This window comes from Sus scrofa, chromosome 9 (genome assembly GCF_000003025.6).
Source record: "Sus scrofa isolate TJ Tabasco breed Duroc chromosome 9, Sscrofa11.1, whole genome shotgun sequence".
Taxonomy (NCBI): domain Eukaryota; kingdom Metazoa; phylum Chordata; class Mammalia; order Artiodactyla; family Suidae; genus Sus; species Sus scrofa.
The window spans coordinates 125,720,168-125,743,999 of NC_010451.4; the positions used below are offsets into that span (position 1 = coordinate 125,720,168).

The window sequence follows — 23,832 nt, forward strand, 5'->3', positions numbered from 1 at the left end:
GGAACTGTATCGCCCACTGGCCTTGATCAGGTGAAAAGCCTCTTTACCCCATGTACAAGAAACTTGGGAACACGTCCAGGTCATACATGATGCTTGAAAATCTTTGAACTCTTGAGATGTTACCTAACTCAGGCCTTCGGGTGCAAAAGCAGCATCTCAGGAAGGCAGCTGAAAGAGAGCAGGCAGAAGACGTGCAAAGGAACTGTGGCTGTTCTGTGTCTCTTTGAGCTGCCTCCCACGTTCTCCTTTGGGCAGTTGGTGTAGGATTATGTGGGCCCCTCATACTTTCCTGTGTGTTGAAAATGTCTGATTTAAATCATTCAAAGTCGGAGTTCCCGTCGTGGCGCAGTGGTTAACGAATCCGACTAGGAACCATGAGGTTGCGGGTTCGGTCCCTGCCCTTGCTCAGTGGGTTAACGATCCGGCGTTGCCGTGAGCTGTGGTGTAGGTTGCAGATGCGGCTCGGATCCCGTGTTGCTGTGGCTCTGGTGTAGGCCGGTGGCTACAGCTCTGATTCGACCCCTAGCCTGGGAACCTCCATATGCCGCGGGAGCGGCCCAAGAAATAGCAACAACAACAACAACAAAAAAGACAAAAGACAAAAAAATAAAAATAAAAATAAAAAATAAATAAATCATTCAAAGTCTTAGAAATTACAGCAGTTCCCTTTTTACCTATTCCCAGTTTTATTTATATCTAATGGACATGTAAGATATAAATTTCGAGTATACAGCGCAATGAGATGCTTTGATGTGTCTGTACATTGCAAAATGATTATCACAATAAAGTCAGTAAATACTTCCTTCATCTCACATAATTACTGTATGTGTGTGTTGAAGACGTTTCAGATTTACCCTGTTAGCAGCTTTCAAGTGTATAATAGAGACTTGTTAATTGTCGTCACCATGCTGTACGTTCTATCCTGGGACGTATTCACCTCATAACTGGAGGTTTGTGCTCTTTGACCAGCCTCTCTCCATACTCTCCCGCCCTCCAGCTGCTGGCCACCACCATTCTACTCTCTGTTTCTCTGAGTTCAACTTTTTTTAGATTCCATATATAAGTGATATGCGGTATTTGTCTTTCTTTGACATAGTTCACTTAGCAGAATGCCCTCAAGACCCATCCATGTTGTCACAAATAGCAGAATTTCCTTCTTCCTCGTGGCTGCATACTATTTTATTGGATATATATACCACATTTTCTTTATCCATTACTCCATCAATGGACGTTTAGGTTGTTTCCATACCTTGGCTCTTGTGACTAGTGCGTCAGTGAACATGGGAGGGCAGATGGCTCTTTAAGATGCTGGTATTATCTTTTTTAGAGAGATCCCCAGAAGTGTAATGGCTGGATCTTACAGTAGTTCTATTTTTAATTTTTTGAGGAGCCCCCATGCTGTTTTCCTCAGTGACTGTATCCATGTACAATCCCACCAACCATGCAGGAGGGCTCCCTTTTCTCCACCTCCTGGCCAACATTTCGTATGCGTTGTCTTTTTGACGATAGCCATTCTGACAGGTGTGAGGCGCTGTGGCAGTTCCTTCCTTTTTGCTTCTCTACCTTCCTCTTGAGGAAGCCAGATGGGCCCTGGAGAACTCGGGCTCTCCTAATCCACATTTAAATAGCTCACCTGTGGTGGGGTGGGGGGCATCCATGGGGACCCCCTTCCCCTCAGCTCTGTGTCTTCAGACTTCCTGCACAGCCCCCATCACCGTTGCTGGACCCCACAGTTTAGTGGGTTTGGATTTAATGGAACCCCTCTGACGCTCTTACCAATGAGGCTTCACCCCCTCTCCTCCCAAAGAGAAATCAGAAAAACAGACACATTGAGCAGCATGTGTTGGGGACATAGGCTCATTCAGGAGCCCAGGTCTTGGAGGATGGTGTGTCGTTTACGGGCTGTTCAGCTCCCAGCCCTGCGCCCTTCCCCCACCCCCCTCCCCCGACTCCCCCACCTCCCCCCCCACTTCCCCACTTCCCCACACCCGACCCGGGATTCCTCCAGAGCTGGTCTCCGCCTCCGCCTCCGCGCTGGAGGAACGCACTTGGGTCTCTGGCGGGAAGGTACCTTGGTGATTCCTGACAACTGGAAAGGATCTTTTGTTTGCTGTGAAGGAGGCGCTTGTGAGAAGAGGCCCAGCCTTGTCAAGAGGAGCCAGCGGGCCCGCGCTGCCCTCGCGCAGGAAGCCGCTGGCTCTCGGCCTCCCGGGACCTTCCTGCAGGAGAGCTGCGCTGCCGGCCACGCTGCGGACGCGCTTCAGGAGGAGGGAGGCCGTGCTCTTCTTCAGCACGCATTGTACTTGCGCTGTGTTTTTCCCCTTTAAATGCTCAGGGGCAGTGCATATAGCCTTTAGAATCACATCAACTGAAAACGACTATCCACTGTCTTCTATTCTTGGTAATGATTTTGCTGCGGCTGAGTTATTTCTGATGGTCGTAGAACCAGTAGCCAGCTTCAGTCCAGAGGCACCTTAAAAGAATCACCAAAGATCACAGAAAAGCAGTTTCGACTTTAACCGAATAACCACTAAGAATCCCAAGGAGGCATCTCATGAACCTGCGTCATGGTTCTACCCCCCCCCCCCCCGAATTTCTAGCTCTCTGCCGCTCTGGTGACTTTTTGTCTGCTTTTCTGTAGACGATCTCATAAATATCCTCTCTCTCTAATTTCCTGCAAAACCTTCCCCTCTAGCCCAGTTCTTCTCATTAGTTCTCCTCTTTCCCATGTTAATCCAGACTGCTGCCACTTCCTGATAACCTCCTCACTCCATCACCAGGCTGCATCACAAAAGAACCCCAGCCTCTGGCCACCGGAGAGGTGCCTTGAGGGGGGGAGGGAGACTGGGCTGCTTGAGTGCTAATACTTGACTCTGTCCTGCTATCTGAGAATCTTTTCCTTAACAGAAATCCGCTTAAGTCAGTACCCAGTTCAAGGAATTAAATCAGATGGATAATAAGATGTGCTTCTTCCTTAACACACACACATACCCACGCGCGCACACGCCATTGGCCAATTGTTCAATATCTGGAGCAGCCATACTAAATGGGGAAGGGTTTCTGGAACGGTCATAGAATTTCCAAATCCTGACCAGCCACCTTGCAAATTCATGACCATTAATCTTGGACGGTAGTGAAGGACTGACTCTATAAATGAATCAGCAGGAATTTATGGTCTATCCTAGAAAAGCAACTCTCATTTCAAGCCCTCTTAATGACAGTGGAATTTTATCAACTTTGTGTACAATGGCAGGCATGTAAGCCACTCTGTTAGTATCTGTTTGTAATTGCTGTCATTGCCATAGGGTTTACCCTAAAAAGGAAATTACTGTTTGCATTTATTCTAGATCTTATTTTATCATAATGCATTTTTTAATGCTTGACCTGAAGAGGTTTATCTCAAGGTGACTTCCATTCAGAGAGAGGATACATATTATGATAACATGTTGTAATAGTTCTGTAATGGAAGAAGAATCTTCATTTTTATTAGAAATTCATTTGACTATACGGTTTGGGGAAAGTCGATTAAAAGCCTGTGGTCTGAGCCAGACTGCCTGGGTTCAAGGCCTGGCCTGGCCAGGTGGTACAGCTAGGTGAGTCAGTGTTTCCTTATGATGGAGACATTGATAGTTCCCTTTCATAGAGACACTGTGAGTATGAAATGGGTTAGGGGTTAACCACTTTTCCAAACTAGATCTGGAACTTTTAAAGGGCTCTGTAAACAATAGCGCTTCCTCCTTCTCCTCCTTACTCAAGCGAAGGAAGAGATCCTTGATGTATTGCTTGTCTTAATGTTACTAAGATCATAGATCAGAGTTGTAGTGTACAACTGATGCCTTTAAATGTAGTTATCTTTCAAACAACAAGTTTTTGTAAAGACATTGCGGTATTTGCATTGCAGAAGAACTTCAGTTTTCTTTCACTAGATGTAGTTGTAATGAAAAGTTACATTACAGTGAAACTGCCATTGTAATGAAAAGCTTCACAACCCCTGCTCTGGCTGGTATATTAATTCCTAATTGAAGGAGCACAAGGAGAAGAGCTTCCATTGACAGAGACCCCAGACACCTGCCAAGGGAGGGTCTGTCAGTTTCCCTGATGGTGCCTGTGAATGTGAAATGTCCTTCTAACTTCTGTTTCTGTCACTATGATTTGCAAATGTGTCCAGATCCTTTCTGAATCCATTCGTACTTTATGCCTGTATCATTTCCCAAAGTAATTATTTTCTGTGCTCTGCGGTTTAGTGGTTAGGAGCCTGGCCCTGGATTTAGACCAATCTGGGTTAGAACCAGCACTGCCACTTGACCAGCCAATCAAGGACTAATCTCTGCAACTGTAGAAAGGGCGTTATAATACCAGCCTCGCGCGACTGACCTGAGGATTAAATCCAGGCAGGGGAGAGGACAGGTGACTGGGCAGGCTTTTCTCTGGAAGGGTTATCAAGGATAACAGGAGCCCCAGCAAAAATAGCAGAGAGGCCTTAGCTGGCCTCCAGCCTTTCTGTGGTTAGTGCAGAACCAGAACTGCAAGAGTCAGAGCAGGCTCTTGAGAAACTGGATAAATTGCTGTCAGTACCTCCATGCGTGCCCGCCTGCCCGCCCGCCTGCCCTGGGAGCGGCTTGCCATGCATTCTCTTTCTTGTTTAGGAATTATATCTGTATGATATAACAATTACGGGACTTCCCTGGTGGCCCAGCAGGTTAAGGATCCAGAGTTGTCACTGCTGTGGCTCAGGTCACTGCAGTGGGGCCAGGTGCTATTCCTGGCCCAAGAACTTCTGCCTGCTGTGAGCATAGCCAAAAAAAAAAAAAAAAAAAATTAAACCCTCTCTCCAGAGGAAAGCCTTAGTATGCATATGCATTCCTAAAGGAATCTGGGCTGTATTTGGATCTGGTTATATATCTTGTGTCAGAGCTTGTCAGAGATGAATGTTCCGGGGGCCCTTCATGACTGGTTAATAGTTCCCTGGTCACTGAATGATGAGCCTCAAATGGATGAAGGAGATGTGCTGTCCAGCCTCTGAAATGATTGAGTGATTCGGGAATGGGGCCTGCAGGTCTAGTCTTAATTATTAAAGGTGCTGTGGAGAGGGCAGCTTTCCCACCGTCTCATCCTTGCCGTGTGGCTGCTTCTTCCCTGGTCCTCTTCGAAGAGGAGGACATGACCCTAAGAACGCTAAGAGGCCATAGCACCTGTGCACATGCATCGCAGCGCACTCACTTCCCTCAGAGAGGTCAATCCCCTGCCTCCACAGCACACAGCCGCCAGGGCATCAAGCCAGGTCCGGAGGAGAACGGCCCTTTGAGCTGGGGCTCTGTGTCTTGTGATTCACCGCTGTCCCGCCAGAGAGGAAGGAGCTGGGTCAGGTTGGGCGGCATTCCCTCTGCTCCCAGGATCCATCGCAAGCCCTCCCTGGTCCGCGTGCTCCAGTACCTTCCCGTCCCCAGGTCCCCAGTGGAGGGTGTACCTGTCAGGGGAGGCAAGAAACAGGTTCTGGCAGGCGCCGTGTCTCAAGCAACTGCCCCCGCAGCGGACTGCAGACCAAGATTCCACCTGCCCCCGTGAGACTCCTTGTGGCTCCCCTCACCCTCGTGCCATACTGGCCTCTCTCTCTGGCTCGTGGCTGGTCTTCTCCTCGTGTTCTTCCTCCGCCTCTGCTGCTCCGAGCAAGTTCCACCTTTGTGGCGCCCTCTCTGAGAGCCAGGCGGAAAGCCTGGGATTCAGATGGTGGAGGTCTGTCCAGAGGAGAGGATCGATGACAGTCCAGAGGACAGATGCTTAGTCTGCTTCATTTTGTTTTGTTTTTTGCTCTTTTTTTTTTTTTTAGGGCGCACCCTTGTCATGTGGAGGTTCCCAGGCTAGGGGTCTAATCGGAGCTGCAGCCACCGCCTACGCCAGAGCCACAGCAACGCGGGATCCGAGCCGCGTCTGCAACCTACACCACAGCTCACGGCAACGCCGGATCCTTAACCCACTGAGCAAGGGCAGGGACCGAACCCACAACCTCATGGTTCCTCGTCGGATTCGTTAACCACTGCACCACGACGGGAACTCCAGCAGTATGTTATCTTTTAATCCCAGAGTCCTAATTTATCCCTCCCCCCATGTCTGTTAGTCTTTCTCTATTTTGCTAATAAGTTCGTTGGTAACAGTTTAAAAATTCTCCATGTAAGCGATGTATGATGTCATTGCGTATGTTAAAGAGGATGATACCCTTTGTTAGTGAGGGTGTGTTGAGATGAGTTGTACAGCACTGAAGCACGATTAAATCTTTTATCTCTGGTTTTAAAATATATCCAAGTATTGGGTTTCACTGAATAAGGATACTATAGGCATTTGAAAAGTACCTTTTTTTGCTTGTTAGGGCCATACCTTTGGCAAATGGAAGTTCCCAGGCTAGGGGTCAAATTAGAGCTACAGCCACTGGCCTATACCACAGCCATAGCAACACCGAATCCATGCCGCATCTATGACCTACACCACAGCCCATGGCAATGCCAGATCCTTAATGCACTGAGCAGGTCTAGCGATAGAACCCGCATCATCATGGATACTAGTTGGATTGGTTACTTCCGAACCACAACAGAAACTCCCCTGCTTGTTATTTTTTAGCAGCTTATATTTTTGGACCATGAGAACTTAGTGTATCAAACAATCTTATTTTGGAGTTGTGGCACAGCAGAAACGAACCTGACTAGGATCCATGAGGACGCAGTTTGATCCCTGGCCTTGCTCAGTGGGTTAAGGTTGTGGTGTCACGTGAGCTGTGGTGTAGGTCACGCAGCTCAGATCCTGCGTTACTGTGGCTGTGGCATAGGTCTGCAGCTGCAGCTAGCCTGGGACTTCCATATGCCGTGGGTGCGCCCCCCCCCCCCCCCAAAAAATCTTATTTCGAAATTAGTTTTCCTTTATTGGGTTGATTTGAGATGCACTTTGAAAAGAACTGAGAGCTTTTTTGTTAAACCACCAAAGCCTTATTTGAGAAATGTTCAAAACATTTAGAATGGGCAATTCATAATTACTCTAGAAATTGCTTAATAATAACTATTACATTGGAAAGGGCAAAGTCACTTTTTTCAAGTGAGGATGTAGTAATTATCTTGAAGGGACCGCCTGACTCAGAGAGTGGCCTGTGAGTTCCTTCAGCTGAGCGTCTGCTTTGTGCATGATGCTTTCCAGGTTTAGTCCGTCCTGGTGAACTGGGGCCCAGTGGAACGGGGTCAGCCTAGCGGTACCGAGGAACATCTCCAGGTAGCAGAGCGGTTCTCAGAGCAAAGCCCTCCCTGCGAGCCAGTGGGTTTCCTTGGGCTCTGTTTCCCGGCCTCCTCCATCCCTCCCCTCCACGCCCCTGGGATTGCACATCACAGAGCCCAGCTCACAGTGAGTTCTCAGACTGCCCTGAAGAAATGCTTTCCAGCTGAGGAGGGTAGAGAAGTGAACCAGGGGGAGTTCCCTTTGTGGCGCAGTGGAAACAAACCCGACCCGTATCCATGAGGATTTGAGTTCAATCCCTGGCCTTGTTCAGTGGGTCAGGGAGCCAGCATTGCCATGAGCTGTGGCGAAGGTCGCAGACATGGCCTGGATCCTGCATTGCTGTGGCCATGGTTATGGCTGTGGCGTAGGCCAGTGGCTACATCTCTGATTTGACCCCTAGCCTGGGAACTTTCATATGCCACAGGTGTGGTCCTTAAAAGCAAAAAAAAAAAAAAAAAAAAAAGTGAACCAGCTATGCTCTAGTCACCAAAACCTTTACTTTAATGCTCTTTAATGCCTCTGCAACAAAATTCTCTTCAGTCCATGTCAGATATTAGGCACTGACCTATTGCTCTGAAAATAAGAACCACAAAACTGTACTGTGGAAATGAGGCTGATGGGAGAGGTGAGACAAGTTCAGAGGCATAGTTCAAAGATATAGTGAAGAGTGTGGGCTCTAAAGTCAGATAGCTCTCCAGTCGCAAGCTGGGTAAAGGAAGGAAGGGAGGAATGGACAACTGTTAGCTGAAAAGTTTCCAGATTTAATCAGCAGCAGCAGCCCACAGATTCAGAAGCTCAGCTGCTCCAAATAAGATAAAGGGTGGATGAGCCTGGCTGGCCAGTGGTGGCTTTCCTGCCCTATGAAGAAAATATGGCCCCCTCGTTCCACTCCCAGCCATAGCACACATCTAGCCTCAAACATTTGTTCCCTTATGCTGCATTCCTTGGAAGTGCATTGATTAATGATTTCTAATGTAACAGGAATCGTCTTTTGATTGGGCACCAAAATGGGGCGCTGAAAAGATGTAAGTTTGTGAAGTGGGCTTTGATACTTGTCTTAGTGGAATGCTACAGTAGAGGTGGGGCAGTCAGGCTAGGAAAGCTGCATGGGAGGCTTGGGGAGGGGTTTACATGGAGATGTAAGATGGGTTCAGAAGAGGAGGTTCTTGGGCATCCAAGACAAACTACCTGTTTAAAGTATTGGCCAGGTCCAGCTGTACATCAAGAATAAAAGAAAGAAGTGTTCCCCTTCTCTGCTTCGTTGGATCACATGGCCACCTCCCGAGACCTAGTACCGAGGTTGCTTGGTGCTCCTGATGAATGGTTCAGCTACATTCAGTTAATTGGGCCTTCCATGGAGTAACCTGGAAATGAAATCAACTCTTCTCAAGTAGTTTCTCCACAGAAATGCCTTTCAAACAAATGCAACCCTTTGAAATACTGGGGTTTCTTGGGTTTGTGTTGTTTTGGTCTTACTTTCAAGTGTGCTCATTATTAGAAAACAGTAGTGGCTTAATTCCCAAGCGCATCTTTGGCTTCTCCAGATTCCCAGTTGCAAGTGTTTGTGTCATCACTGAGACGTGAAAGGAGTGGCCCTCTGCAGTTCCAGCATTTCTTATCATCGAAGGCTCCTGAATCCGTAGGCATGGAGGGTTGACAGAGAGCAAGAAACAGTGAATTGAGGTGGGGAGCTATAGAATGAATAGACCTCACACCGATTGTACCTCTTCGGCTGCAGGTGTTGAAGATGGTCTTGAAGGGACAGAACAACTGGGCTGAGCTAAATTTTGAACCAAGCTATAGATATTATTTTATATTTGTGTTATGTGGTATCTGTGGTATTTGCAGTCATAGAAATACTATCTAATTAGTTTTACATTTACTGAAGAACTTGTAGTTTATAGAACATGCACTATATTCTAGTGTAGTTAAAGGAACTCTAACTAGTTATAAACATTTTGAAATGCCATTTAATCCAAGTCTTCAGCTAACTACCTTCTATAGTTCAGTCTTGTTTGAACTCAAAGACAGCCCAACAGTGTTCCATATCAGAGTCCAAAAATATAAGTGCAGTTCCATGTGAAGCTTTGACAGGTTTACGGTTAGTCTAAATCACTCACATGTGAAGGAAATAATGCTAAGGGAGTTTTTGGCAAGTTTTAAAAGTGAAAAGAGAGAACTTTAGAAATTTGGAGGCAGAAGAGATACTTGTAACTCAAAGAGATTTAAAAAGATTTCATAAAGATAGTAAGACTTGGGCTCCAGTAGTCTGTAAACCAACTGAGAGACTGAGGAAGAAATTCCAGATAGGGGAATAATATCAGTTTTAGCTCAAAAGCTGGAATATATGTCAGCCAAGAATTCCACACCGAGGACATCATAGTCAAAAGATCCACTTGCAAAAGCAGTTTCATAGCCATTGCACTTGTATGTAAAAATGCAAAGAATGATATTGGGATTTGTGTTTTTTGTTTGTTTATTTTAGAAATCTTTTTTTTTTCTTGGTTGGAGAATCCAGCAAGGGGGGAAAAAATGGGTACATCAGACAAACAAAACGGCAGCACTGATTTGAGAAAATATTTATTCATGTGTGAATTAAGCCCAGTTCTCTGGGTATTTTTCTCACTAAAAAAAAAATGTTTTTATTAAACACCTGCAATGTCCCAGACACTTTAACTAAAAACCAGGCATCCAGTCCACCCAGACATCTGATGAGCCTGAGAAAGATCAGGGCTTAGACACAGCAGACACTGATGACTGTTTTTTGAATTAATGAGTGAATGGAGGCTGCACAGCTAATTCGGGGGAAAACTCCAAAGTAAGAGGCCACTTATCCCAACGCAGCTGACCCAGCTCTCCATCTTTGGTTTATAGTCCCATAGAGTCCTGCCTCCTTGTCCTTCCTTCCAGAAAAGGGTTTTCCTTCCAAAGCGCTTTTTTTTTTTAGACCTGCCTCTACCCTTCTTGCTCTAAAACAATCATTCTACCTGTTTTAAATTGGAACCTCACCCATTCACTCTTGTACCCTCGAGGAAGGCTGAGCCCGGGAGCTGTGCCAACGGCAACAATTGAGTGAGGATGTAAAGGAAGATAGAGGAGCTTTATTTTGTTGTCACCTTGGTTTCCTTCAGATAATGTTCACTTTTCCTCAGGATAAAAGTTATTTATTATTCTTTTTAAAATTAGTTTATATTTTAATTAATGTATGCACCTAGTTAAAAAATACTAAAGGCTTGTCATGGACAATACCCTGTTCTCACTTCTTCTCTTCTTATTTGTTAATATAGTTAAGTCACAGTTTTCAGTTAATTATTCATGTCTTACATTATGCTTTTTGTTTTTATGCCTTGATGGATTGTGTGCATTAGAAATAGTGTCCCCTGAAGAACCAACAGAGTTTTTCTAAAGCAGTAGCCAACATTTATTGAGCATTTATATGGGCTAGGCACCATTCAGATGTTTTCGTGCATTAAATTATGCGACTGTATGTGTGGGATTAGGTGGTATAAATATTCCCATTTTACAAATGAAGAAACCAAGACCAAGAAAGGATGAGTAACTTGCCCAAGGCCTTATGACTAGGCATTCCAGCTCTGAGGCTAAGCTCTTGACCACTGGGACTGCTCATCTCTCCGAAGAATCTCTCCGAGAAAGAAAGATCCTAGGCAAGGGTTTAAAATGTACCAGGATTTGGGGACTCGAATTTAGTTAGCTTGGGAAATAACCTGTTCAGTGGGAGAAACTGAAAGGGAGTGAGTTGATACTCTAAGGCAGAAGAGTTTAGTCTTTTAATTGGCTTGTTTATTTTTGTAAATACTTCTTATACCTCCTGTCCCCAGCCCTCATGTTTTCTTGAGCATGTGATAATAATTAGTCCACCAGAGACTCTTCATGCAAATTCTGGGTGAAGAAGCCATCCAGGGTGTTCGGTAAAGAGGCCCAGATGTTGGATTGTTTTGATACCACTTTTTGAAATTGAAACAGTCTTGGAAAAGATGGGATGTGTTGTCATATATATGTCGTCAGAAGAAGATTGGGTGGGGAGAAATCGAAGTAGATATGAAGTTCACCTTTCCAGGAAACAACTGTAAAATCCCTTCTTACCTCAAATAGTAGCATTTCTAGAACTCTGGCCTTTCTTCCCTCTTCCCATCCAACAGGTACTTTAATGAGAATTATTAACTTTTTAATAATTCTGGCATTTTAAACTCACTCTGGCACTTGTCTCTAATTTTTACTCATTTTAAAGTCAGTTCCATTGATTATAAATGTACACTTGTAGCAGATCTTCTATCTGTAAAGCTTGGGAGAAGGGGATAGGGGCCTGGGAGTTGTTGACTGTGAAGGAATTGGCAGGATCCAGAAAATGGGGGTGATTCCATACTATCTAAAGCACATCCAACCAATTGGTCCCCTTTTATCTCTAAAAACTTTAATTTTATATACATATATATAATGCACTTTACACAAAAGTGAGGTACAGAGATTTGGTGGGAAACTGTAGCGTGACAGAGCAGCCACAGAAACAATGTAGCCTCTCTCTGATGTGATCTGAGGAATAGAATGCAAAAAATATCACCACAACAGTGCTTTTACCCCAGACCTATTTTGACTAGCATAGCCTGCAACTGTTTACATAGAGAGAAGGGGGAGCAGGTTCGAAATGGGGCGTTAGCCTGCTGTTCCTGACGTGCATTTTAATAAGCCACCTGACATGATCAACAGGAAGAAAAGAAAAATTGTGAACAGGTGTACGGGAGCTGGAGGAAGACAGTCTGCTTCTCCCTCCTCTTAATCAAGTTGGCACATTGTTCTGCTGCCAGGATACTCTGGCTGGTAACAGTGGCTCTGCTAATTGCCCCCAATGTGGGATCTGATGAAGGGGGCCTGAAGCCCCACGCTGACTCCCCTGTGCCCTGAACAAAAGGAAAAATAGATTTCTATAGTGGTTGTGTCACTGTCGTAACCTGAAACACTCTGTTTGTCCGCACGGAGGCCGGTTGGTGAGGGCTGCCCTTGACGGCTGCATCACCATGGAAATGTGTGACATGTTGGTTGACAGCTTGTCTGTTTCCAGATGGGCATCTTCTTCCCCAGCACCAGCCTTTGAGAAATTTGACAGAGACTGTTTTTCAGTATTTACTTTGTACAAATTGTGGTTTATCTAAGGGTCTTTCTGGCTTTTTTGTTGCACACCACAATGGATTTTGTGCAGTGTGTTGTGTAAGTAATAATGATAGGTCTGGCTTTGCAGGCGTGGCTGTTTGTTTTTTCTTTGCTTTTCATCCAATCGTGGTGTGTTCCACGAAGACTGTGTTGGCTAGCCAGCCGCGTTTGTTAATGACACGTTAAAACCGCTCCTCTTTCTAAATTGGTGATGTTATAAAAAGTCTGTATGTGGGATAATGCTGCTTTGAAAGTCCTGTAGCCAGCAGCTTTTCCATTTCATTGAAGAAAATATCAGAAAAATATTAATAGTTTGTCTGCTACTCTCAGTTCACCTGCATTTCCTGGAGGGACATAAAGAGAAAGAAGATTGAATATCAGTCAGCTGCTTAGAGAGTGTCTGCAGTGAGCTGTGGCCTGGTGGGTGGGAGAGGACCGTGGACAAGGCAAAGGTGCGTCCTTTCTAGAAGCGACCTTTAGTTGTGTCACAGGCCAGGGGCCATCTCTCAGAAGCCTCTATCAGAAGCCTCTGCTTAAGTTAGGTTCTAAAATGTTGTGTTTCCCCATCTTACATGACACGTAACAAAATCATAGAGTCAGCTGGAAATGTGCTTTAAAAAAATAGGTATGTGTGTAATTTATATTTAAATAATTAGAGACTCGCTGTAAGTAATTAAGATCACAGTTTAGCTCAGTTAAATGTTAATAATTATCCCAGTGAACCATCATTTATAAATATTAATGTTCCAAACTGAAGTGAGAGAGTCCTGTCTTTAATTATTATTATTTTCCTTTATTTTTTATCTCTGTATAATTGTATTGGCAGCATAGTTAGTCAGTGTCTTTTTTCCCCAATTAACAAGTACTTTTCCAACTTCTGAAGAAAAAAATCCCTAATTAAATATGCAAATTTTATTAATTTACTTTCAGGTTTTTTGTTTTGTTTTGTTTTTCTCTTCTGAATACCAAATTGGAATGTGAAATTCTTGTGTTGTAATTGTGGATCAGAATCCATTGATTAACTTGTTAATACCTTTAAGACGTGGTATTCCTAAAAGACTCATTACTGTAAGCTCATACCAGTCTTTCTAATTTCTTTAGAAAGAAGCAGAATCAATAACCACCTTGAATTGTTAGGTGGAAAAAACAATCGGCTTAGCTATAAACTTGGGAGTCTTTATTCAAATGTAGGCTAATGTACTACTTTCATAAGGATGATAATTTGGGAAACTTCGGAACAGCATAATTACTTGGAGAAGTATTACATGTAAAAAACATGTGTTAAGGGATAGTATGAGGAAGCCTAAAAATATATAGGAAATGGTATTATAAACAATAAGGCAAAAAACATTATATAAGAATATAGTCAATGTACCAAATTAACCCCAGACAGTAAGGAAATACATTGTAACTCCTTAGTGATAGATGTCTATGAGGTAGCCTGTTATACACATTATTCCATGTTATATGCTAGGCAATCATCAGTTTGTTGGTTGAAGAAATTTTCTAATTCTATGACGTCTGTGATTTTTTCCCTGCACACTGGACCAAAGACTCAAAAGTCACACCTGTTTTTGACCGTAATGTGCCCAAGTCATTTCCTGTTGACAGGAATCTGGTGAAAACATCATCATCGTCATCACCAAACCTCTGCCCTGGAGAAGAACTTGCATTGCAAGTCTTCCTGAGTTTGCCCTGTGATGTATTTTGATATTGGAATTTGTTGTACTCTCTGGATGTTGCAAGGTCCCGGTCCCGTCCGTGGCTCAAGTCCTGGTCCCATCGCCAGCCTTGAGTGAAACACTTACCCATTAGATCCATGAGATATCATTGCTCTTCTTGCACATGACTTTCCAGAGAGGTTAAAATCAAGTCTGTATGTGTCATATGAAATCATTGCATTCTGTTCCACATTTAGTGTGGGGATCACCAAAAGGAATATTTCAGTTTCTAATTGTTTATATCTATGTGCTGATTAGTTAAGCTCTTTAGTCTTAAGCAGTACTTTTGTTTTTCCAAAAGAGAGAGATTCAGGTGTGAATATACCACGTGACATTGCTGCCACAGGCATTTTGAATATTCTCATGGAGAGAAATCTCTTGAGACCATTATAGGATATGCTCTACTATGCGTAGATTCCAAAGAGTCTTTTTTCTCCTTCCATGTGTTAGACTTCTTGGTTCGTGTTTCAGGACAGGTAAGGTGAGTGGCCAGCATGGCCACTGACCCCTTACACACACTTCGCTGTGGCTTTTCCTGAAAGTCTTCAGAGGTAAGATGATCTGTTTCTGCCACCACCCTCCTCTGTCTGTGAAAGGACCAGCAGTGCCACTTTCATTAGCTGCCTTTGTGGTGCTGAGCTTTCCTCGGTGGACAGAGGAGAGCGCCTCATGAAAAGAGGCAGGTTAAGCTCCTTCCAGATTGTTCCAAATGAACCCCATGTAAAGGTTGCAGGGGAAAAGCTCTATCTAACGAATTATGCTACGGGGCTTTTCTCACTGTTACTTTTCTACCAATGTGAAAAAAGTTATAAAATGTCTTTTCTTTCTTTTTTTTTTTTTCTTTTTGACACTCAGATGAGTATAGGATCAAACCGGTGGAAGAAGTCAAATACATGAAAAATGGGGCAGAAGAGGAGCAGAAAATAGCAGCCAGGAACCAAGAAAACTTGGTAAGGATCAACTCTCTCTTGTTTAACGATGAAGTTTGGTGACAGCGTTGTAATGAAATCTGCACTGCATGTTTAAACTGCAGCTTACACACTGGCACAAGATTTCTTGAAAATGCTCTTGCTATTTATAGCTTGCCTGGAAGCTGCACCATTGCTCCTATATCCTGTTTGTTTCAGAACAAGCGCTTCTTTAATCTTGATAGAGAATGCTTCGGGGGAAATAGAGCAGAATTATTAGGGTTGCACAAGATGATTAAATTTTAAGGAAAAAAGCATGGCATAGGGACTGAGATTTATTGGGGAGAGGACTTTTTTTCCCCCCCTTTTTCTCTACCTCCTTTAACTCGTATCCAGAATCAAAGTAATGGCTACTGTTCATTATTCTGAACATGTTGGGTTATTTAAGGAAGTTGCCTTTCAAAGGAAAATAAAGTACTTTGAAGGTAGGTCTCTATTAGAACAGAACTTCACATACACAGTGTTGAGATATTGTGGGGTTTGAGTTAATGTGAGAATTGTAATGATCTGAAACAACTCCAATAGGAATCAATATACATGTTCCACCTTAATATTCCATCTCTGAAAAAATTAGTGAGTTATCATACTAGCTGATTTCTGAAGAGATTATGGATTGTTAAGACTGTTATTTATTCAGTTATACTGGAGCAAAATTGTTTTTCTTTTTTATTTAGGGATTAATTACTTACTGTTGTTTTCATGTTTGAGTGAATGTATTTTTAAGGAGCTTTCAGTGTCATAAAATATTTTCACTTGACTTAAACTCCTTTTTTCTGTTACGTGCTTTGTTTTGGTATTTATGATCTCTGCTACAGCAGAGGGAGTTGGCAGAATGTTAACCAGTGCTCATGACTATTTTTGCTGTCATTTTCCATGATGCACTAATGAGTGTAATGGGCTCATTCTTTCTCTTTATTATCTTCTGAACATGCTTTCCTCTCTTCTTTTCTGAGCGTACGATCTGCAACTCAAAATACTCGAGTATCAGCAACTGAATATTTTAGATCATTTTAAAGGAGTGGAAATACTCTGTTATAAAATTTGGCTTCATCAGTGGGATTTGGATTTTAAGGTAGCCCTTAAAATCATACCTGTGGTTCATCATACCTGTGGTGTATTTTAACATCAATGCTTAAATCCAGTAAAAGGTATAGCTGTGACTAAATAGTGAAGTTAATATTTATTATCAGACTTTCTACATGAATTTTTTTTTTTTTTGCCTTGAATGGGTAAGTAGAAGATCTGAGTAGCTGAAGCATCATTAGTCCATCCCCTTTTCAGCTCTTTTACTGAAAATCAGAGTTTGCCCATGCTTGATATAGTTTCTTCTTGAGTTATAAATCTCAGCTTTAGTAATAATATTTCCATTGGAGGTTAAAGAGTTGCTGGCAACCACTTGTCTGATAGCTCTTTCTAGGGCGTAACTACCAGTGACCGGTATCTGTGCTTCACATGCCTGTATTTCTGAAATCCCAAGGAAAGCAACAACTTTTATCTTACAGCTTGTCTGGTGTTCCTCAGTGTTGCTCCCATCATATTTAGGGTCAATTCAACTTTTTTCCTTCTCTCTCAGTTTTATAATCTGTTAATTCCTTGGGGCTAGTGTCTTCCTTGGGGCTAGTATCTATCTCTGGCTAGCACCAGCCAGAATTGGTGCTAATGCTTTTCCATGCAGACTGAATGGAGATTGAAAAAGAGACGTTTTCAGTTTTAAGAGTAAGAGGTCTTACTTCCTTGTGGATGATCTGTGTCAACCCCACACCCCTTTACTCTGCCAGCCAATCAGAGTCCAGGCCACCAAGAGGACGTTTCAAGTAGGGAGAAGACATTTCAAGCTGGAGAATGGGGGCTACGTGGTTATTTTTGATTCTGAGATTTCTAGACTGCTTTCCAAAATTAAATGATTTTCACTGATGTAGAGGTATGTTACTTTTGTCACCTCCATTTTTGGGGTTGCGTAATCGAGTATTATCCATGCATATTGTTTGAGAAAACAAAAGAGCCTCCTAAACTTGAAGCTTACGTTGGAAGGTGGATGAAGTACATGTAACACTTCTTTATTTTCACATCCGTTAAAATAGTCTGAGAGTCAAGATGTTCTTATGTTTCAAAGAATGATTTTAAGATGCAGGTTGATATATTTTTTAAAAGATTTCTTTTTTAAACTTGGTTGTTGAAATTAAAGGGCTCGGCAGACATAACCAAGTCATATGGCACGGTGGTGACAGCCCTGGCCTCTGGAGGCAGAAACTGCCTGGGTTTGAATCTCAGCTCTGCCACTTACTCACTGTGGGGTCAAGTTACTTCATTTTTCTAAACTTCCTGCTCTTTCTGGGGAAGATGACAGTGCTTCATGGTGCTCTGGAGAGGAGCATATGAGATGATTGTGTAAAACTGAATTCAGTGCCTGGTGCATGATGAGCACCTATAAAGAGTTAGGCATCGTCATACAAAATGAAAGATTAAAATGAAGAATGTTAGAGTCAATGTTTTTTGTTTTTTCTCTCCTTTTTCCTTTATGTTAATTTGTAAGAGATGTTTTAGTGAATACTTTAGGTTAGTGCCAGTGTGACATGTGTTTTGAAAAATCTTGCTCTGGAACTCTGAAATCACTTAAACAAGTAGGTTTGAGCACCTGTTATGCACAAGGCCCTTCCTTGTATTGAGTGAACTCAAAGTCACTGTCTGCAGGGAGCTTACAGTAAAACTGAGGGAACTGGGCAGGTCAACCAGTATCTTATTGAGTGTCTCTGTATATGAGGCTCTGTACCAAACTTGGCAGAAACACTCAGAAATAAGGAAACCACTGACCCTCACCTCTAGGAGGTGGTATTACAGTAAACAACGCACATGCCAAATGATGATAAATAAAACAGGGTTAGATAAATAAAACCAGATCGATTCCAAGAAGGCAACAGTAAGAGCTGCTGCTATCAAAGGAAACATATCTTGTCTGATGCTGTATGAGGACCTATTTTATGAAAGAGTTGGTATTTTATAATGTACCTCGAAGGACAGAAGGAAGAAGAATGCTGCAAGCAGACATAGTAGAGATGGAAAATGCAGGGTATATTTCATAAAGAGCACGTGGTCCTGTTTGATTGAGGATTGAGAAGGAGGACGAGAAGATGTCCATAGGAGAGCAGCAGGAAATTAGAATCCAAATATAGGTGGGGTCATACATAGAGCATTCATGTCCAGCTGAGGTGTCTGAAATCAGTTCAGTGGATTAATGGGAGCCTTTGAAGATTTTAAGCAAGGGATCGGCAGAGTGAGATTATGATTCAGGTAAATTTATGTGGCATTAACTTGTGTAATATGGATTGGTGTGGGGAGCCTGGGCGGGAGATCATTGATAATAGTTTTTGTAGGAAACAGTGTACTTGAACCAAGGTGGTGGCAGGGAGAAGAGAGAAGGTTTGGGCAAGGTTGCAATCAAAGCAACAAGATTGGACAGCTCATTACGGATTTAAAGGAAGACGGAGGAATCAGGAGATAATGGTCATAACAAGACCATGACACTTGGAAAGATGACCCAAGTGGTGAGAATAAATAGTGACCTCGATGAAATGGTTAAATCACTAGGAAGATGATGTCTGATGAAAACACCACACAAAGATGTATTTTCATCATTGTTGAACGTCTGTGTTTCTCACTTTACTTCTCGCAACTTTTTTTTTTTTTTAAGGGCCAAACCTGCGCCATATGGAAGTTCCTAGGCTAGGATTCAAATCAGAGCTACAACTGCTGGCCTACACCACAGCCACAGCAACGCTGGATCCTTAACCCCCTGAGCAAGGCCAAGGGATTGAACCTGCAACCTCATGGTTACTAGTCAGATTCGTTTCTGCTGTGCCACAACGGGAGCTCCTCTCTCAGACTTTAATTCCTTCTTCAGGAAGGTGGTATAAAGTAGTACCATTGGCTTTGGAGATTATATAAATATCAGTATGGATCCTAGCTTATTTCTAACTTGATAAGGTTGGTCAGATATCTGAAATTTCTGAACTTCAAGTTCCTTATCTGGAATCTGGGAATAGTAAAATGATTGAACCTATTAGAAGAAAACTTAGAATCTTAGCAAAGGGAGCCTTTTGTATGACATAGAAAAGTAAAAGCTATGAAGAAAGGAAAATAGTTCATTTCATCAGATCAAAAATTAAGTACTTCTGTAAGACAGAATATCTACAAAAAAGTCGTTAGTGGGTAAGAAACAGCCTGGGGAAAAATATTGATAATATTAAAGATGAAATATTAATGTCTGAGATGTCTAAGGAACACAGAAATAATTAAGAAAAAATAGTCCACTAGAAAAATAGGTAAATGAAATGAACAGGTGGTTCACAATAGAAGATACGGGGCAGGAAGCATGTGAAGAGCTGTTCCCCATCATTCCTCCCGTGGCTGCTCTCCTACCCAACCTGCTGCATTAGAGGCTCCCAAATCCCTCTGTGAAAGATGCTGACTTCCGTCCAGGGGGTGCTCACCAGATAGTTTTTGGGCTGCTCTCTAGGGAACACCTCTGTGCCTTTTTTCTCTCAGTTAAATGTATGTTTTCCAAGAGCCAGTGCGGTGGTTTCCAAACCTGTTTATACTGGTTGAATGTCATTGTAATTATGTAATTTAGTTAAGTAATATGTTAACCAATGAAATACAAGTGTGGAAAGAGAGCTGTTTTCATGAAAATTAAATTAAATGCTTCGGAAAGTCTTGAGGAAGGCACATCACTAAAAACTTGCAGTTAAGTTAAATCAAATTCTACATTCAGATTATGTCACGAGGTCTTTGCATTCTTAGTTCACTTAAGAAGCCACACCAGGGAGTCTTAGATGTGCATTTGAAGGGTGTGGTTAATGCCGAAAGTGTATGTGGAGCCCCGGTCAGTCATCCGTTACTTAAGAAACCCTGTGCCTGTGTCAGAAGATGGGAGGGGAAATGCACATCCGTATTCTAAGATAAATAATATGCTTAACGTATATATACATTTTTAATGTTTCCCTACTTTAACTCACTTTATCACTTAATTACCAGTCCAGATGGTGGTGCCTAATAGAACTTTTATTGTAATCAGGGAAATGCATTTTAAAACGCGATTCCTTAAACTGGCAAAAATTTGAAGATTGATAATATCAAGTTTTGGCATGGCTGTAGGGAAGTACATCCCAGTGGTAAATAGCTTGGAGGACAATGCTGCAGTGTCTATGAAAATTTAAACATGCCCTTGGCATCACCCAGCATGTCTATAGGCACCCAAGCAGCTGCCCTTGTGCACAAGAAAGCTTGCACAAGACTTTCACTGTAGCATTGTTTCTGTTAGTGAAAAATTGAAAACAGCCTTCCTGCTTGTCAATAAGAGAATGCCACAGCTGTAGTACTCTAGACAGCAATTTTAAAAATGGAATTAGCATTTATAGGAGTTCCCGTTGTGGCGAAGCAGAAACGAATCCGACTAGGAACCATGAGGGTGTGGGTTCGATCCCCAGTCCCACTCAGTGGGTTAGGGATCTGGTGTTGCCGTGAGCTGGGGTGTATGTAGGCTGGCGGCTACAGCTCTGATTCGACCCCTAGCCTCCACATGCCACGGGTGTGGCCCTAGAAAAGACAAAAAGACAAAAAAACATAAGATAAGATAAAAATGGAATTCGTATTTATGAGCGGTCGTGGAGAAATGCAAATTGTAGTATGATACCATTTAAGGTTTTTTAAAAAAACAAAACAGCAATGCTTTCCATTTCCTATGAGCATCATAAATGTACAGGAGTCCATGGAAAATGCTGGATAGATCCGTCCCAGCTACTAACGGTGGGCACCTGAGTTAATGGGGCATGTAAGTATGCTGTGGCTTGGTCTTCTCTGCAAAACTGGGATCATAATTGAACCCACTTAAGCAGGAAGTTGTAAAAATTAAACAAGACATTCCTGTAAACTCTTAGCACAGTTTCTGGCATAGCAATTGGCATTGTCGGTTCTCGTCAACAATAGAGCTGAATTGGGTAGGAAGCATGGGAATGAACTGGGTGTGGTGGTAAAAGGGGATTTTTATCCTTGAATTTAATGTTTTTAAATTTTTTAAAGGAAATATGAGTATATTATTTGTGTAATTAAAAAAAAATCTTTTAAGAGGATAATAACAAAACTCCAGTTTTGCTGCTCCCTTACTTGGGGATCTATGATGTAAGTAGGATTGTGGCATTTTCTCATTGTCTTCAATATCCTCAGTTTTTCATCATTGTCTGATCTCTGATGAATAGCAGCAAGGTCAAGGAACTCAAGGAAGCGTAGGGATCATCCAGTGTCATTTTATGTAACTTAATAGTTTTGCGTGTAAGTAACTGAAGGGTAAATTCATCCGGTCTTGCAGTATTCACTCCCCATCCCTCCCCAAAGTGTCTCAACAAGTAAAAGACATACCGGCTTTAATTCTGAAGTGTTCCTCTCACTATGTGCCAAAACATCATCACATTTTCCTTGACTAACATTTGTCATTCTTAAGCTGCCCCCTCCCCCCGAGGAGTTAAATCATTTGATGCTGATTTTTTGCTTTTTGGGTTTGGGTTTGGGTATGCATTTCCTAGATTTATATGTATTACAATGGTTTTCAATTCAGTATTTCCAAATATCTTTGCCTTTTTTTTTTTTTTTTTTTTTTAAAGGGCTGCACCCTCAGCATATAGAGGTTCCCAGGCTAGGGGTCTAATCAGAGCTGTAGCCACTGGCCTACACTACCCACAGCAACGCAGGATCCAACCTGTGTCTGCGACCTACACCACAGCTCACAGCAATGCCAGATCCTTAACCCACTGAGCAAGGCCAGGGATGGAATCCGCAACCTCATGGTTCTTGTCGGAATCATTTCCGCTGCGCCACAACGGGAACTCCCCTATTTCCGGGTATCCTTGTATAAATGAGAAGACTCTATCAGACGACACGTATCATGGTTAAGTGAGCTTTTGATTTCAGTCTTATCCATAGCACTGAAGACTGAGTTGAAACACTCTTGTCACTAATTCCTGAATACAATCAAGTGACAAGATTTTAAAGAAGACCCTTCTAATTATGGGTGATGGTGGAAAAGGAAGATGGAATCAAGCTTTAGATTGGTGACAATACCCTCTTTCTGCTGTTGAGTCTGTTAGAGCGTCCATACTCGTTTCCAGTGTGTTAACATTTCCAGTAAATGTCGGGACATCCAGTTACAGAAATAAAGAGTTACAGATTAGGAGGAAATGCGCCAGAGACCTACCAGAGCTCTCGCTGGAGCAGTGGCATTTCAGCTGGTGGAAACTGGCCGGGAGCCCTGCCCCACAGAATGTGCTATGGTCGGAGCAGTCCCCTGGAGGGGGCTAGTGTTCTCCCAGGCCTTGGATTGATTGATAGCCTGAAACAAACCGGAGAGCAGCCTGAGGTTTCATTCAGTATCTGCGGGTCAGTAGGAAAACTAAGTGCTCAAGACCACGGCCACCGTATCACTCTAATACCTAGAGGATGCCTGCGAGGAACAAAAGCCTGTGAATGAATATTGTACACTTGGACTCAATAATGTTTGTTATAATAAGATACGTAATTCCCATCTAGATGTTCTCATAATTCGGAACCCTTTAAGAGTCAGTTTAAACTCTTTTTTTTTTTTTTTTTTTTTTTGGCTTTTTGCTATTTCTTTGGGCCGCTGCGTGGCATATGAAGGTTCCCAGGCTAGGGGTCTAATCGGAGCTGTAGCCTCTGGCCTACGCCAGAGCCACAGCAACGGAGGATCCAAGCCGCGTCTGCAACCCACACCACAGCCCACAGCAATGCCCGATCGTTAACCCACTGAACAAGGGCAGGGACCGAACTCTCAACCTCATGGTTCCTAGTCGGATTCGTTAACCACTGCGCCACGACGGGAACTCCTAAACTCTTCTTTTTAACAGATAGGTCTGTGTTTTTTTATCCTATGACTCCGTAGAGCAAACTGACTTTTCTGTTTAAAGGTTGTTCTTCGTGGTCTTAGGAATGACTGTTAATCTTTGAATGCTTGTCTCAAATGGAAGGCTAAGTAATTATTTTTGGAATCCAAATAATGCAAAAGACTATGACTTTGAATTGTCCCAATTTCCTAGGTCATGTAACCATTCTTAGCATTCACGAGAATAAGGTAAAATAAGCCAACCACAGTGAAGCCGATATTGCCGACAAAGGGTCAAGCTATATGAAGCCCCTCCTCTCCCCTCCTCTCCTCAAGGCGCAGGTTGATTTGAGCTCAGGCCCAGGCTGGGATGGATGGTGAGGTGCAGGTTGGATTTGAGCTCAGGCCCGGGCTGGGATGGATGGGCTCCTGTGGGAGTTGCTGTTGTGGTGCAGTGGGTTAACAATCTGTCTGCAGGGCAGGGGGAGTGGGATTTGGACTCAAAGGAGTTACTGCCTGGTTTGTGGAAATTCTTGAAGATTGAGGGTTCCCAAAACAAAGTGAAGACGGGGAGTGGTCCTGAGCATATCCCATTTAAACAAGAGAAACCTCTTCCTAGAGCAGCTTTGTAAACATCACTTTAGCACAAGACTTATCCCCAGTCATCGCCTGCTTCTCACTCAGTGGTCTCCTTCTCATTTCCTGTTCTCTCTTCCGATGACATTGACTTCAGCCTCAAGTTCTTCCAGACAGTTAGAGGAACAGCTCAGCATCTCAGTCACAATCTACCTGAACCTGACTTTTAGGTTTTGAAGGGATTAACAGCTCACGTGAGCCT

General features: G+C 43.0%; 1 protein-coding gene across 3 annotated transcripts in view; it reads left to right on the plus strand.

Moving 5' to 3' along the window:
* C9H1orf21 (chromosome 9 C1orf21 homolog) overlaps nucleotides 1-23,832 on the plus strand; it is a 232,921-nt gene that overhangs the window by 107,086 nt on the left and 102,003 nt on the right. For all 3 annotated transcript variants that reach the window (XM_003482739.3, XM_021063814.1, XM_021063815.1), the window contains exon 3: nucleotides 14,997-15,091. In XM_003482739.3, the coding sequence (XP_003482787.1) occupies nucleotides 14,997-15,091 (95 nt within the window). The remainder of the gene's footprint in view (nucleotides 1-14,996; nucleotides 15,092-23,832) is intronic.